The 16,204-nt window shown below is 47.9% G+C and overlaps 1 protein-coding gene across 9 annotated transcripts in view; it reads left to right on the forward strand.

Moving 5' to 3' along the window:
- WDFY3 (WD repeat and FYVE domain containing 3) overlaps positions 1-16,204 on the forward strand; it is a 165,453-nt gene that overhangs the window by 40,411 nt on the left and 108,838 nt on the right. For 8 of the 9 annotated variants that reach the window (XM_064149629.1, XM_064149628.1, XM_064149631.1 and 5 more), the window contains 2 exons: positions 9,758-9,968; positions 15,361-15,484. In XM_064149629.1, coding sequence (XP_064005699.1) covers positions 9,789-9,968; positions 15,361-15,484 — 304 coding nt within the window. In that variant the 5' untranslated portion in view covers positions 9,758-9,788. The remainder of the gene's footprint in view (positions 1-9,757; positions 9,969-15,360; positions 15,485-16,204) is intronic. The other variant, XM_064149633.1, reaches the window with a different exon arrangement.

Consider the following 16,204-nt stretch of genomic DNA (forward strand, 5'->3'; position numbering starts at 1 on the left):
ATTCCTATTAATGGATGTTCCAAAAATAGCCAGTGGAGAAATTTATCCTGTTTTGTGGTTATCTTTGTGTCTATTCTCCAGCCAACTTGACCTTTCCTCTGCTTGCCAGGATTTTTGCATTGTACACAGTTTTATCTCCTCAGTTACTGTAGGTAGAGTCTTTTGTGCTCTGTGAGGGAGGAGAGGAATTGTACACCCAGAACTAATTTAGGCTTTGCTGCTGTCAGGGCTGGATTGCCAGCTTGAGACCACACTGGAACAGGTCAAAGGAGTGGAAAAAATGCCACAGTGGAATGATTGCACAAGCAAGAGCAAATAGTTTCTGGGAGCCTGAATGTCTGTGAGAGAACTACCTGCGTGTGCTAAGGCAGGTCCCTCCTTCCTACAGAATGCCTGTGGAGAGCCACTGCTTTCATCTTTGCTGTATCCAGTGATTAGAGTGAATGAAACATGGCAGGGGGTTTTTCTGGAGCAGCCTTTCCTCCTCTCCTAGAGCAGAAAGGCTTCTTTTCTACAGCAGAAGTTGTTTGCTCCTCAGCCCTGCAATAGCAGTGAATTTTTGTCTTGCACAAATTAGTTAAAGCCTTCTGGCATAAATGTTGCTTTTGTTTTACTCTCTAAGTTGAGGAGGTGCTGTGGAGCAAACAGTCTGAGGCACAGGATTTCAGACTTCCCTTATGGCTAGCAAATCCAAACTGGTTTTGGGAGATCAGATTTGTGTTTATGTGTAGATGAGGTGATTAAAGAGTGCATTGAAACTCACAGGGGAAGCTGTGTAGAACCCAGCAGCGTGGATTTGAGTAGCCTTAGGGCTGGGCTGGTGTTGTGAAAAGAGGAAGGACAGATATTTCAAAGCTGAACTGTTCTGCACCCCTTAGATGGATGCTGATTAAGTATTTCACAGAATCATAGAATGGTCTGGGTTGGAAGTGACCTCTAAAGGTCAAACAGTTCAACCTCCTCTTCACTCAGCAGGAGCATCCTCTGCTAGATCAGGTTGCCCACAGCCCTGTCCAGCCTCACCTTGAATGTATTCAGGGATGGAGGCTCAACCACGCCCCTGGGCAACCTCTTGGAGTGTTTCAGCACTCTCATGGTGCAGAACTTGCTCCTAACATCCAGTCTAAATCTGCTCTGCTCTAGTTTAAAGCCATTGCCTTCATCCTGTCACTGCAGGCCTTAGCAAAGTCTCTCCATCCTTCTTGTAGCCCCCTTCAGGTACTGAAAGGCTGCTATTAGGTCTCCCTGGAGCCTTCTCTTTTCCAGACTGAACACCCCCAGCTCTGTCAGCCTGACCTTGTAGCAGAGGTGCTATATTTTTGTGGCATCCTCTGGACCCAATCCATCATTTATTACATACTGTTTGGCTTCTGAAATGTGGAAGAGACTTGTGGAATTTCCTTGGCCTATTTCAAAAGCCACTTTTAAAAAGGTAGGGGTGATGCATCCATTTGTCCAGGGGCTTCCAAAAGCAAAAGTTACCTTTGGCTTCTCGAGGTGACATCTGCTAGTTCAAGACAAGATGAAAATTTGTCTTTCTTTGTAGTGGAAAAAGAGCAAGAGCCACCACTGTTGGCCACAACAAGCTCCTGGCATAGCTGGCAGCTCATAGCTTGGACAGATTCACTCTGATATGGGTCAAGAACTGGCTGGAGGGATGGGCCCAGAGAGTGGTGGTGAATGGTGCCACATCCAGTTGGCAGCTGGCACTGGTGGTGTTCCAAAAGGATCAGTGCTGAGCCCAGTCCTGTTCAATATATTTATTGATGATCTGGACCACAGGATTGAGTCCAACGTCAGTGAGTTTGCAGATGACACCAAGCTAGGAGCAGGTTGGAGCTGCTGGAGGGTAGGAGAGACCTGCAGAGGGACCTTGCCAGGCTGGATGGGTGGGCAGAGGCCAGTCAGATGAGATGTGATGAGGCCAAGTGCAGGGTCCTACACTTTGGCCACAACGACCCCAAGCAGCACTACAGGCTGGGGCCAGAGTGGCTGAGAGCAGCCAGGCAGAGAAGGAGCTGGGGGTGCTGGTAGAGAGCAGCTGAAGCTGAGCCAGCAGTGTGCCCAGGTGGGCAGCAGAGCCAATGGCACCCTGGGCTGGCTCAGGAGCAGTGTGGCCAGCAGGACAAGGGAGGTTCTTCTCCTGTACTCAGCACTGCTCAGGCTACACCTTGAGTGCTGTGTCCAGTTCTGGGCTCCTCAATGCAAGAGAGATGTTGAGGTGCTGGAAGATGTCCAGAGAAGGGCAACAAAGCTGTTGAGGGGCCTGGAGCACAGCCCTGTGAGGAGAGGCTGAGGGAGCTGGGGGTGTGCAGCCTGCAGCAGAGGAGGCTCAGGGCAGAGCTCATTGCTGTCTACAGCTCCCTGAAGGGAGGCTGTAGCCAGGTGGGGTTGGGCTCTTCTGCCAGGCAAGCAGCAACAGAACAAGGAGACACAGTCTCAAGTACTGGCAGGGGAGGTCTAGGCTGGCTGTTAGGAGGAAGTTGTTGGCATTGGAATGGGCTGCCCAGGGAGGTGGTGGAGTCACCGTGCCTGGAGGTGTTGAAGCCAAGCCTGGCTGAGGCACTTAGTGCCATGGTCTGGTTGATTGGCCCGGGCTGGGTGCTAGGTTGGACTGTGGGAGCTTGGAGGTCTCTTCCAACCTGGTTGATTCTATGAGTAGTAAAAGGTGCAAAGGCAGAAGCCTAAAATGAATGTGTGTGGTCAGGGAGAAGAAAGAAATGCTTCTGTCTGAGCTGCCTGGCATTTGGCTTTGTGGGCACTTGCTTAGAGATGAAAAATGGGAGTCCTGAAGTCTTGTTAAAGGCTTGCTTAAAGAAAAGCAGTAGTGGGAATTGTGTTTGTGCTGGTGACAGATAATAATGGGTGCTAAATCGAGATGTAGGAAGCAACTTAGAGCCCAGTCTCACAGTTCTAGATGCTGTGTGTGAAGAGTTTTGCTCCTCATAGGAAAAGGCAGTACATGTGCAGCCTCTTATTTGCTCTCTGTCAAACTGACTTTAGCTCCTTCCTCTCTGATAAAGCTCTCAGCACCAGCCCATCACAGCTATGAAAAATGACTCTAATCACATCCTGCACCTCCACATGCCCTTCATGCTTGCTAACTGTAGTTCTCTGCTGCTGCACTGAGAAGCAAGGCTGAATCAGGCTCTTCAGTGGAAGGGCAGGGTGGGTGGTAGGTCTGCACTTGAGTTTCAAGTTGCCTGGAAGGAAATAGAAGGAGGAAAATGGGTATAGCTTGAACTGTGGTTTGAGGAATCATGGAATTGTCAGGATCATCTAGCCCCAACCCCCATGCCATGGATGGGGACACCTTGCATTGGATCAGGTTGCTCAGAGCCGCATCCAGCCTGGCCTTAAAGACCTACAGGGATGAGGCTTCTACCACCTTCCTGGGCAACCTGTTTCAGTGTCTCATGACCCTCATGGTGAAGAACTTCCTTCCAAGATCCAATCTGAATCTACCCACTTCTAGTTTTGCTTCATTCCCCCAGTCCTTTCACTACCTGACATCCTAAAAAGTCTCTCCCCAACTTTCTTGCAGCCCCCTTCAGATACTGCAAGGCCACAATAAGGTCACCTCAGAGCCTTCTCTTCTCCCAACTAACAGCCCAAACTCCCTCAGTCTCTTCTCATAGGAGAGGAGCTGCAACCCTCTGATCATCCTTGTGGCCCTTCTCTGGACACACTCCAGCATGTCCATATCTTTCTTGTAATAGTGGCTCCAGAACTGGACACAGTGCTCCAGGTGAGGTCTCACCAGAGTGGAGCAGAGGGGCAGAATCCCCTCCCTCACCCTGCTGCCCACACTTCTCTTGCTGCAGCCCAGGCTCTGCTTGGCTCTCTGGGCTGCAAGTGCACACTGTTGGCTCATGGTGAGCTTCTCATCCACCAGCACCCCCAAGTCCCTTTCCTCAGGGCTACGCTCAGGCCAGTCATTGCCTAGCCTATGCCTTCATCTGTGGTAGGATTTAACATGTTGTTTTACAGGCTTTAGGTTTGGGAGGTGGCAGAAGAAATGTTTGTAGCTTGGCAATATTTTATTCAAGTCCTGGAAGTGATTTTTGGGAGATAAGATGTGGTTGTTAATGAAAGAAGTAGAAGATGCAGTGGTGCAGCTGTCTTCTAGGCATGAGCTATACACTGGTAAGCCAGGAAAAATTAGATAATGCAGGAGTGGAAAGCAGTATTTTATTACTGGAACAAAGTGAAGTGCAAAGCTGATATTATTGAAGTTCATTTTCATTTAGGTTCAAACCAGTGCATTTAGCCAGACAGCTGCCCTCCAGCCCTGCAGCACAGGTCAAAAGTATCATTCTTATTTCCTTGGTGTCCTTCTTTATCGCTGAATAGAAACCATTCATCTTCAAGAGGGTACAAGCCACAGGAAATCTACTTGTAACAGCACTTGCTATTATGTGTCATCATCATGAGTAACTGGTGGGAAATGAACCTAGAAAGAAGAGTGGTGGGCTGTGGTTTATAGCTGGACCTTCCTCTCCACACACTTACTTCAGGTTCTCACACTGAAATGTTTTGTTTGCAGAGATGTCAAAGCATTGGGGTCAAGCTGAGCATGAGAACAGCACTGCTAATGTTGCACCTAGCACAGGGATTCTCTTTAAGTGCTCATCTGCTTTGAGTTCAGAGCACAGGACAAATGGCATGAGTTAGGAGAGCCCCTTCTGCCCTGGCCCTTTTGGCCCCTTCTCCCCTGGCCCTTTTGGCCCCTTCTCCCCTGGCCCTTTTGGCCCCTTCTCCCCTGGCCCTTTTGGCCCCTTCTCCCCTGGCCCTTTTGGCCCCTTCTCCCCTGGCCCTTTTGGCCCCTTCTCCCCTGGCCCTTTTGGCCCCTTCTCCCCTGGCCCTTTTGGCCCCTTCTCCCCTGGCCCTTTTGGCCCCTTCTCCCCTGGCCCTTTTGGCCCCTTCTCCCCTGGCCCTTTTGGCCCCTTCTCCCCTGGCCCTTTTGGCCCCTTCTCCCCTTCATCCTTTGTGGTTTGTAGATGCTAAAGCAAGAAGTGACTGCATTGAGTTCTCCAGCTTGGACCCTACGTGTGAACCACAAGAGCTAACTGTCAGCATCTCTTCCACTTGCAGAAACAAAGCAGCATTTCATTGGGTTGGCTCTGCACTTGCATTCATCTCAAAAAGGGAAGGTGAAGCTTTCAGGTGATAAAGTGAGGCGGTGCAGGCAAGTTCAGAACTACTTTGGAGCAAAAGAAACAGAAGCCACAGCCCTGCAGTAATCCTGCAGCGTTGCAAACCCTTGCTTGCCTGCCTGACTTCGTTAATAATCCTTTACCTTACCAAACTGCTGGTGTCTCCCCTCAGTGGAATGGTTGCTGGTTTCACCAGATGACCAGCTGTTTAAAAAGAGGAGAAATTAATCCAGCAGCAAGCACTTTTCTGACTGATTTTGCTCCAGACTCTGTCTCATGGCACCAGATGATGCTCCCCAGAGGAGTGTGTGCCAGTGCAGTCCAGCAACAGCACAGCTTCCTTCTGCTGGGTTTCTTTGTATGTCAGGAACTGGTTCATGTTTTGGGGGAGGAAGGGAGGAAATAGTTATGTTCCTCACTTCCCTTCCTGCTGATGTTTTTGCCTACAAAGAGAATTCTTTATTCCTTTTGAGTTCTAAGGACAAATGGATGTGCATCCAGCCTGAAACAGGTCCTTGTTTCTTCTGAAGGCCAGAAAATCTCCTTTTATGATCGTGCCTGTGGGGGGTTGGACTAGATGACCTCTAGAGATCCTTTCCAGCCTAAAACATTCTGTGATTCTGTACTGATGGTCATCTTCAGAATTAATGACATGGGCAGGGAGTCTCAACATCAGAAAAGTAACAGATGTGCAGGATTCTGTCTCTGTATATATTAGTGACAGACAAAATAACAAGAATATGTGGACACAGTAATTGAAGCTGAAACTGTTTATTGCTATAGCAGCAGGCTTTTTTATATGCCATGCTACAAGTTGTGGTACTACTACATGTTATGGAATGCAGTGATTGGGTAAAATATTGTTTTTAGCATTCTTATTGGATAACAGTGAGGTAATAGTGAGGTGTTGGCTATCTTGGCACAGACTACTTTCAGTTCTTTGTTCTAAGTTGTATCACTTCCATGCAAATGTTACACAAGGAGAGCACACCAATTTACTATGTTTCTAAACTCGGTCTGATTGCCTCCAGGGTACACAGGGATGTGCTCCAGAGAAACATCATTTATCACATTTAGCTGACTCTATTTTTTGATTCCCACAGAATTCTCTGATGGTGATGGACTTGTGTGATTCACTGTAGTCATAGAATCAAGCAGGTTGGAAGAGAGCTCCAAGCTCATCCAGCCCAACCTAGCACCCAGCCCTGGCCAATCAATCAGACCATGGCACTAAGTGCCTCATCCAGGCTTTGCTTCAACACCTCCAGGGATGGTGACTCCACCACCTCCCTGGGCAGCCCATTCCAATGCCAATCACTCTCTCTGACAACAACTTCCTCCTAACATCCAGCCTAGACCTCCCCCAGCACAACTTGAGACTGTGTCCCCTTGTTCTGTTGCTGCTTGCCTGGCAGAAGAGACAGTATCATCAGGGTTGGAAGAGACCTCACAGATGATCAAGTCCAACCCTTTACCACAGAGCTCAAGGCTAGACCATGGCACCAAGTGCCACGTCCAATCTTGCCTTGAACCAACCTCACCTGGCTACAGCTTCCCTTCAGGTAGTTGTAGTCAGCAATGAGCTCTGCCCTGAGCCTCTTCTTCTGCAGGCTGCACACCCCCAGCTCCCTCAGCCTCTCCTCATAGGATTTGTGCTCCAGGCCCTTCACCAGCCTTGTTGCCCTTGTCTGGACACCTTTCAGCACCTCAACATCTCTCTTGACTTGAGGGGCCCAGAACTGGACACAGCACTCAAGGTGTGGCCTGACCAGTGTTGAGCACAGGGGTGGAAGAACCTCCCTTGTCCTACTGCCCACACTGCTCCTGATCCAGGCCAGGATGTCATTTGCTCACTGCTGCTTCATCTTCAGCCTACTATCCATCACTACCCCAGGTCCCTCTCTGCCTGGCTTCTCTCAGCCACTCTGTCCCCAGCCTGTAGTGCTGCTTGGGGTTGTTGTGGCCAAAGTGTAGAACCCTGCACTTGGCCTGGTTAAATGTCATCCTGTTGGCCTCTGCCCACCCATCCAGCCTGGCCAGGTCCCTCTGCAGGGCTCTCCTACCCTCCAACAGTTCCACACCTGCTCCTAGCCTGGTGTCATATGGAAACTTACTGACATTGGACTCAATCCCCTCATCCAGATCATCTTGTAGTGACAAGACTTACCTTGAGTTTCCTTCTTGCAGAATACTAGGTTGGAAGGGACCCTAAGGATCATCTGCTGCAACCTTTCTAGGTCGCAGTGCAGGTGAAGTGAGCTGACCTGGCAAGCTGAGTCTTAAAACTGTCCAGTGGAGAGGGCTTCACTGCTGAGATGATTCCAATGTTCAGCTGTTCTCATGGGGAAACCTTTTCTTCTGGGGTCCAGTATGAATCTCCCCAGCAGTAACTTGTCCCCATCACCCCTATGCCTGAGCTAGTTGGGGATGGAGGTGTGCACTGGTGTCCCATTAGAATCCATTGCTTCCTCTGCAGATTCTTGCCTTGCTGCACAGCTGCTGGTGGAACAGCAGTACAGTGCCTGGAGAAACCCTTATGACTGTAATTACCAAGCAGCTAATTACCTGTCTGCTTATTTAAATAACAGCCTTTGGAGCTAGTGCACAACTTGGACCTGCAGTAGCTGTTGTGAAAATCAGTGTGTCTCCTGCAGCTTCTGCCTGGCTGTGCTTCTCTCTCTGTTTTGGTAGCTCCAGCAGTAGCTGTGCATTGCCATACCTTAGCTTGGGGTTGTGATTATATCTGTGTGCCATGTTTCTCACCCTGGCTGCCTTCAAGCCTTCTAAGGTGTTTTATGGAACACAATTTCTGATTAGTGACTGTGTCAGTGCACAAAGGAAGACCAAAAAGTATCATCTCTCTGGACTTTGACACAGTTCCCCTCAACATCCTTCTCTCTAAATTGGATAGATGAGAATGCAATGGGTGCACTGTCCAGTGGGTAAGGAATGAGTTGGATGATTGCACCCAAAGGGTAGTGGTCAATGGCTCAATGTCCAGGTGGGGATGGGTGACAAGGGATGTGCCTCAGGGGTCAGTGTTTGGACCAGTGCTGTTCAGTATCTTCATCAGTGCTACAGACAGCAAGATTGAGGCACTTTTGGCAAGTTTGCAGGTGACACCAAGCTGAGTGGTGCAGCTGACAGACATGACTGATGGATGGGATGTCATCCAGAGGGGTCTGGATGCTCTGGAGAAGTGGGCTAAGGAGAATCTCGTGCACATCTCTGCTGTCTTTTCTTCTCCTTCCATAGATAACCTATGCTATGGTTGCTAGAAGAAACATCCCTGTATGGGCTGGCCAAAGGAAATCTCAGATGTTCATTCAGATTTCCTGCACAATGTGTTTGGGATAATGTTGTTAAAAAAACTGGTAGCTGTGGCACTCTGGGACGAGGTCTAATGGTCATGGTGGTGTTGGGTAGAAGGTTGGACTTAAATCTTAGTGGTTTTTCCCAGCCTCAGTGGTTGTATGTTTAGTCATGGAGGTGCATAGCTGGTACTGATTTATTGCTGCTGAGAACACCTTGTAGTATGTAGTTGGCAGTGCTGCAACTGCTGTGGGATCTTTGGTGCATCTGCACCAAACAATCACAGCCACCATCTGATGGAGAGGACCCAGGTGCTGTGCTGTGGGCAGAACCTGGGCAGTCATGCTTTGTGCTGAAGAGCATTGAGTGTTTCCCTCTTTCAGGCTGTTGCCTTTAAATCCTGCAGCACCTACTAGTCAATATAAAATGAGCTAATGCTCTTCTCTGCAAGTTGGTCTTTCTTGGCTTGTATCAGGAACAGTGTGGCCAGCAGGACCAGGTCTGTCATTCTGTCCCTGTACTGGCACTCTTGAGACCTCACTTTGAGCAGCTTTGGCCCCTCACTGCAAGAAAGATGTTGAGGTGCTGGAGCTGGTCCAGAGGAGAGTAATGAGACTGGGGAGAGGGCTGGAGGGGAAGTCTGATGAGGATAGGCTGAGGGAGCTGGGATTGTTTACCCTGGAGGTTCAGGGGGGAGTCTTACCACATGCTACAACTACCTTACAGGAAGTTGTAGTAAGGTGGGAGTCACGCTCTGCTCCCAGGTGACTTGTGATGGGACAAGAGGGCATGGCCTGAAGCTGTGCCAGGGGAGGTTTAGGTTGGATGTTTAGTGATGGAAAGAGACATTGAACTCTAGAATGGACTGCCCAGGGAGGTCATAGAGTTGCTGTCACTGGAGGTGTTTAAGGCAAGAGTGGATGTGACACTTAGTGCCATGGTCTGGTTGATGTGGTGGTATTGGGTCATAGGCTGGGCTTGAGGCTGGAATAGATTTCTGAGATCATCAATAATTCTGTGATTCTGTAGTGTTTAGTGGAACACTTAAACAGGTTGTTTAGGGAGGTGGTTGAGGCCTCATCCCTGGAGATATTTAAGGTGAGGCTCAACAAGGCTCTGAGCAGCTTGGTCTAGTGGAGGATGCTTCTGCTGAGTGCAGAGGGGGTTGGACTGGATGACCTTTAGAAGTCCCTTCCAAGCCAGACCATTCTGTGATTGTATGATACTGAAGGGATAACAGTGCCTCCAAAGCTTTGTGCTCAGGGAGTTTGTTTTCTCTTTGTCACCAGGGTAGAAGGGAGCTCCCAGAAGCCAGCCAAGATGAACATGGTGAAGAGGATCATGGGCCGGCCACGGCAGGAGGAGTGCAGCCCCCAGGACAATGCCCTGGGCTTGATGCACCTGCGCCGCCTCTTCACGGAGCTCTGCCATCCACCACGACACATGACCCAGAAAGAGCAGGAGGAAAAACTCTACATGATGCTGCCAGTCTTCAACAGGGTGAGCTGGAGACACTCTGCCAGAGGCTTTTTCTCTGTCTAGATTGACTGCTCAGGTTTGGGATTCCTAAGACTTTTGGTTCTAGTACAGCAAAAGCTTTTCTTCTGTTGGCATCTCTTTGGTTTTCCTCTTACAGTGCTGTGTGAGTGGACAGACCTGCTGCTGGGGATGTCCTTCTACTGCCACTTTGCTGCAGTGTAATCCACAGCTGCTGGTAGGCTGCCACTGAGTGTTTCTGCAGAGCTTGCTGTTACTGCACAGCTGTATGATTTCCAACCTAAACTTGTTCTTTGCTACTTTGTACCTACTTTTTCTGTGTCTTAGAGCCACTGTCCCTCGTCCTGTCACTCCCAGCCCTTGTCAGAAGTTCCTCCACAGCTCTTCTGGAGCCCCTTCAGATACTGGAAGGCAGCTCTAAGTTCTCCCTGCCACCTGCTCTTCTGCAGGCTGAGCAGTCCCAACTTTCCCTGCCTGTCCCCACAGAGGAGATTCTCTAGCCCTCTGATAATCTTTGTGGCCTCCTCTGGACCATCTCCAACAATTCCATGTCCATCTTTTGCTGGAGGCACCAGAACTGAATTCAGTACTCCAGGTGGGGTCTCACTAGAGCAGGATAGAGAGAGAGTATCACTTCCCTCATCCTGCCAGTCACACTTCTATTGCCCTAGGTCTTACTCCTACTTCTCCTGGTAACCTGTTGTGTAAGTCTGGGAGAAGTGAGTTCAGTTGGCCTGCTTTCTCTTGCCTTTATCTGCCCGGGTTGCATGCCCTTTAGCTATGGGCTTTCTTCATTTGCTTTTACAAATCAGCACAGTGGAATCTGAGTGTGAAGGTTATTTCGATGCAGTCAAGCTTAGGAATCTCCCTCTGCTGGTTACAGGTGGCTGATGCTGCTGAAAAAGGGAACCTGCCTCTAGAGCTTCTTTGCTACTTAGTTACCATCTGCAGGTAGAGAAGGCATTTTCTCCTGGCCTATGTTGGGAGTTCCTTGCAGTAGGATTGTGCCTATGTAAATGGTAGTCAGTGATATAACTGGGATTGAGAACAACTTGTGCAGCAGTGTGTGTCCTATTTCTGTACACCTGTCTGTGCTTACACTTTGGTTAGACTTCAGAGGTTAAAAAGAACAGTTAAGTTCTAATTTCTCTGTTTCTCCCTTTTCTATTTCCCCTCTTTCTTTCTTGATACCTTTTTTTGCCACCACTTTCTGACTTTGTCCTAATCCTCAGTCCCTCCACTTGATCCTGTTGAAGCCTGGTTGTAGGGTTGGACAGTTTTGGTTTTCATGGATTCCTAGAATCATAGAATGGTTTGGCTTGGAAGGGACCTTGAAGATCAAGCAATTCCATCTCCCTGCCATGGGCAGGGACACCTCCCACTAGCCCAGGTTTCTCAAGGCCTCATCCAGCCTGGCCTTGAACATCTCCAGGAAGGAGCCATCCACAACCTCTGTGGGCAGCCTGTTCCAGTGTCTCACCACCCTCACTGCCAAGAATTTCTGCCTAATCTCCAGTCTCAGTCTCCCCTTCTCAAGCTTCAATCCATCCCCTCTTATTCTAGCTCTGCAAGCCCTTGTAAAATGTCCTTCTCCAGCTTTTTTCTAGGCCCCTTTCAGGTACTGCAAGGCTGCTCCAAGGTCTCCCTGGAGCCTTCTTTTCTTTGTCTGAATGAATGCATTGTGGCTGCTCTCTCCTCCCAGATCCTGCTATTTCCCTTGTTTATCACAAGGCTTTTTTATTTCCACAGGTTCCCCACCTCCCTTTTCTATTCTGTACAGAATCCATTTAACTCTGAGGATGGACTCTGGCCCCTTCTCTAAATTTTGGAGACTCTTTTGTTCCCTTCTTTTCTGAGATGAACTTAATGCTTGAAAAGACACATTCTTCTCTGCTAAATGTTGTACTTTTAGAGCCTACCTACCATTGTTTCTCTTCCTCTTGTCTCCTTGTTTGGTTTTAACATTGCTCTCCTCAGACTGTGTTTTCAGTCTGACCTTCTTGGAGCTGCCCTTCTTCCCACAAATACAGGCTGTTGCCAGATGATGTCACTTCAGTTTCCAAGCCCTGTAAAACGTGACTTGGAGCCTGGCACCCTGAGGGAAGTGTGCATTGTTAGTGCTGTCTCTCTTCCTTTCTTGCAGTCCTTGGTAAGCTTTAGCAGTCATCAACCAGCTCTTAGTGTAGCACAAACAAAAGTGAGTTCTTTTGGCCAGCTAGGTCTCATCTGTCCCTGCTGCAAGGGTTTTTTCTCCTTTCATTTCACACAGATGCATTCTTGTCTTCCTGTGTTCAAGAAGCTCAGCATTTGTGATTATCATCTATTTGTTTCTTCTTCCACAGTTTACCTTTTTAAGGTTTCTGATTAATGCCACCATCTTATTCTGAGGCTTAGATAGGGAGTCCTATGTGGCTTCCTTGGCTTCCCTAGTTTTGTGTCTTCTGGGGTGTCAACTCTCTGTGGTACAGCTTGGTTTGGAACAGACAGAGAATACTAAGGCTAGAAAAGACTTTTAAGATCATTGAGGCCAACCATAACCCAACTACTGTAACCACTAAACCATGTCCTGAAGTGCCACAACTACACACTTCTTGAACACTTAGAGGGATGGTGATTTCACCACCTCTCTGGGTAGCCTGTTCCAATCTCTCATCACTCTCTCAGTAAAGGAAGTTTTTCCTAATGTCCAATCTAACCCCCCCCCCGGACCATTTAAACCCATTTCCTCTCATCTTAGTTACTTGAGAGACCAACATCAGTCTCAATACAACCTCCTCTCATGTAGTTTTAGAGAGCCATAAGATCTCCCCTTAGCCTTCTCCACTTCAGACTAAACAATTCCAGCTTCCTCAGCTGCTCCTTCCATCACATGCCCTCCAAAACCTTCATCAGCCTTGTTGCTCTTCTCTGGACATTCTCCAGGACCTCAATGTCTTTCCTATACTGTGGCACTGAACAGACTATTCAAGCTGTGACTTCACTAGGGCCAAGTACAGTGGCACAATCACTTCCCTACTGCTGTTGGACACAAAGGATACAGGCCAGGATGCTGTTGGCTGTGTTGGCCACCTTGGCACACTGCTGGCTAATGTTTAGCTGGCCACTGTTTCCATCTGTTTATGTGCTGCTGGCTTAGGAGCTCTGTGAGTCAGAGTAAGGCAAACTCTGAAACTGAGTGGAATAAAAAAATAGAACAAGAGAAATATTTCCTTTTCCAGAAAGTCTTAGGTGAGATATTCAGATAAATCTTGGTTCACTCTAAATTCTGAGATGACTTTGCTCTGAGTCCTACTTTTGCTGACAAGAAATGCTAAAACATTGCTGAAAGTTCTGGTTTAGGAAGCTTCTCCTTTCTCAAACAGTCCTTAGCTGCAGGTGCTTTAAGCTCTCAGGTAATAACTGGATTCCAGTTCAGAGTGGACCTCTCAGCTCCTTTACAGAGCTGTCTGTGCTCTGCTGAACAGGTTTGAGTGTAGCTGAGTACTTCTAGTGTTCCTTAAGCAAAGCCACAGGGGTGTGCCATAAAAGTGTTCTCTGGTAGAAGACTGGGATATATTTAATCCCAAAGAGGGATGTTTATCTTGGTCTGCTCCAAATAGTCATCTGCCTGCAATGTCTGGGCTCCTGTTGTCTTTATTTATTGCTAACAGTGCTTGAAATTTCCTGTATGAGAGTTGCTCCTTTTTTTTTTTCCTGTGGAAAAAATGTTTTTATTGTGAGGAAACAGAGTGTTCAAGCTCAGTGTTGTATTCCTGGCTCTCTTGCATCATAGCGTTGCAATGTGAGTAGGCAGGGAAAATGTTTTTGGCCGGTTTGTAACGTGCCAGAGAACCGATACTAAGGAGGGTAAGAAGTCAGACAAAGGTTGTTCTGTCTTCTGCCTTTGAAGTTTTCTTCAGTAACTTTGGGGTTGCAAGGTTAAGTCAGTACCACAAACCTCCTGCATCCTTGTTGGCTGCAATATTGGGGATTTCACTGGATGTCCCTCGACTTAAGAGTGACCTCGATCAAGTGTGTCAGCTGCCAGCTGTAGTAGTGTAACTGGGTCACCCTGGGGACAGAGCCCAGGCTGAAGCAGCTGTTGAGTCCCAATCAATTTACTGCTGGAGATCACATCCTCTTTCTGAGAGGCAAATGAAGCACATTGAGCTGAAGTTGTATTAGATAAATACTGGGATCTTTTATGCTTCCTGGCTCGTGGTGACACTCCTGCCACGAGGGAGAAAAATGTAAACGAGCGGAGAGGTGTTGAGACCATTCTGGTTGTTATCAGCATTGACACAAGTGATGATGGCAGAATTCAGTTGGCAGCTTTGCTTGGTAATGAGCAGCCTGCCTTTACTGGGACCAGTGCAAAGCTTACATCAGAAGTGTGGGTGAAGACTCCTTTTTGTGTGCAGTCTTGAATGAGAAGTAAACTTCCCCCTCCACCCCAGACAGCTAATCCATTCTGAAGTACTGTTGCATTGCATAGCTTAGTGCGGTGCCAGAGGGCTAATGCATTTCTCCCTCTGAAGTGGGATTGAAGAATTATTTACTAACCAAACTAATGAAAAGTAAGTTACTAGCATGAAATGGCAGTTTATGGGGAAAAAAAGATAAAATCTCTAGTAATTACTGTGGTTATGATCAGGAGGATTTCCAGAGAGGAAAATAAGGCCTTAGGATGCTGTCAGCATGAGAGGCTTCTTGATATGGTCACTTTATCAAGGGAAGACTTACCAGGGCAGTTCTCCTTCCAAGTGCCCTCTGTAAGACTTCACACACATTGTTCTGCACATGCAGTTCACTCCTCTGATGTGTTCTGATATGTTAGAACTTGTCCTGGCACCCAATCTCTACCTCAGTATTCGTAGATTCTTAGATTGGTGTAGATCGAAAGGGACCTTAAAGGTCATCCAGTTCCAACCCCCTGCCAGGGAGAGCAGCAGGTCCCACTGGCCCAGGTTGCTCAAGGCCTCATCCAGCCTGGGCTTGAACACCTCCAGGGAGGAGGAATCCACAGACAACCTGTACCAGTGTCTCTTCAGCCTCACTGTCGTCTTCGTCTCCAGTCTCGAACTCCCCTCAAGCTTCAATCCATTTCTCTCCCCTTTCATCACTAAAAGCCTCACTCATTTGAAGCTCTCTGGGGTTTTTGTCTTCCAGGAAAACTTGTCATTCCCTTTTCCCCCTTCATTAATTAGATCTTGCCCCCCTGAATGATGACTTAATTCCAGCTACAAATACATCTTGGATCATGAACTGGGAAAGTCAGCAGAGTGATGGATACTGCTGGAGAACAAATCCTTGTAATCTCCAAAGCTACTCTTTCATTGCAGAGGAAGGTAGCAGTGCATAGTGATCCTTGTAAATGGAATGGCTTCCTGATGCATCCATCTTTTTTTTCTTCTAGGTGTTTGGAAATGCTCCTCCAAGTACAATGACAGAGAAATTTTCTGACCTCCTACAGTTTACTACTCAAGTGTCACGATTGATGGTGACTGAAATTCGACGGAGAGCCTCAAATAAGTCCACAGGTACTGATTGTGTGGGGCACAAGGTTGGGCTTGATGAAATCTGCATCAGTCAGAATGCTCTGAGCTGCTATCCACAGCAGCTGTGCAGGCTCAGGCATTAAGGCGCTGCAGCAAAAATGTGTTTGCTCCCATTTCTTTTGGCTGAGGCAGAGAGGAGGAGGAGTCTGGAGCTTTCCTCCTTGGGCTATGGAGTTAGGGGAGTTGGCTTGGAGAGCCTGGGTTATGGCGAAAGCTGAATTTCACACACTTTACAACTCATGCCAAAGAGTGAAGTTTTATCATCTCCCAGAAGAAGGAGACCAAGAACATGTCTGTGATAGCTGCTGGATCTTGCTCAAGGTGTCTGTCAGTGATGTTTTATCCCTCAGATATGTTAACATCCCCAAAACGTGCAGTTTTAATTAGCTGTTGCTGGAATATACTAAGATGTAAAATTACAGCAAGTCCCACTTTAGGACCAGCACCACTAGAAGAATGTTAGTGGACCTCTCTTTTTCCTCTGTTTATTAAAGTTCTGGGTGAGATTGGGTTCTGTTTCACCCTGAGCGTGTCAGAACCTGACCACGTGTTCCAGTTGCGTAAGCGAGGACGATGAGCCACAAAGAGGTTTCATTAGCTTTCCTCTTTTGATTTCCTCTTCTGAAGAGGAATGCTTCCAAGAAGTATCAAGTTTCTGTCTAGCAGAGAATTTTAAGGTCTGTGTTGGCTTCTCAGTTTGGA

Source organism: Pogoniulus pusillus, chromosome 10 (assembly GCF_015220805.1).
Source record: "Pogoniulus pusillus isolate bPogPus1 chromosome 10, bPogPus1.pri, whole genome shotgun sequence".
Classification (NCBI taxonomy): domain Eukaryota; kingdom Metazoa; phylum Chordata; class Aves; order Piciformes; family Lybiidae; genus Pogoniulus; species Pogoniulus pusillus.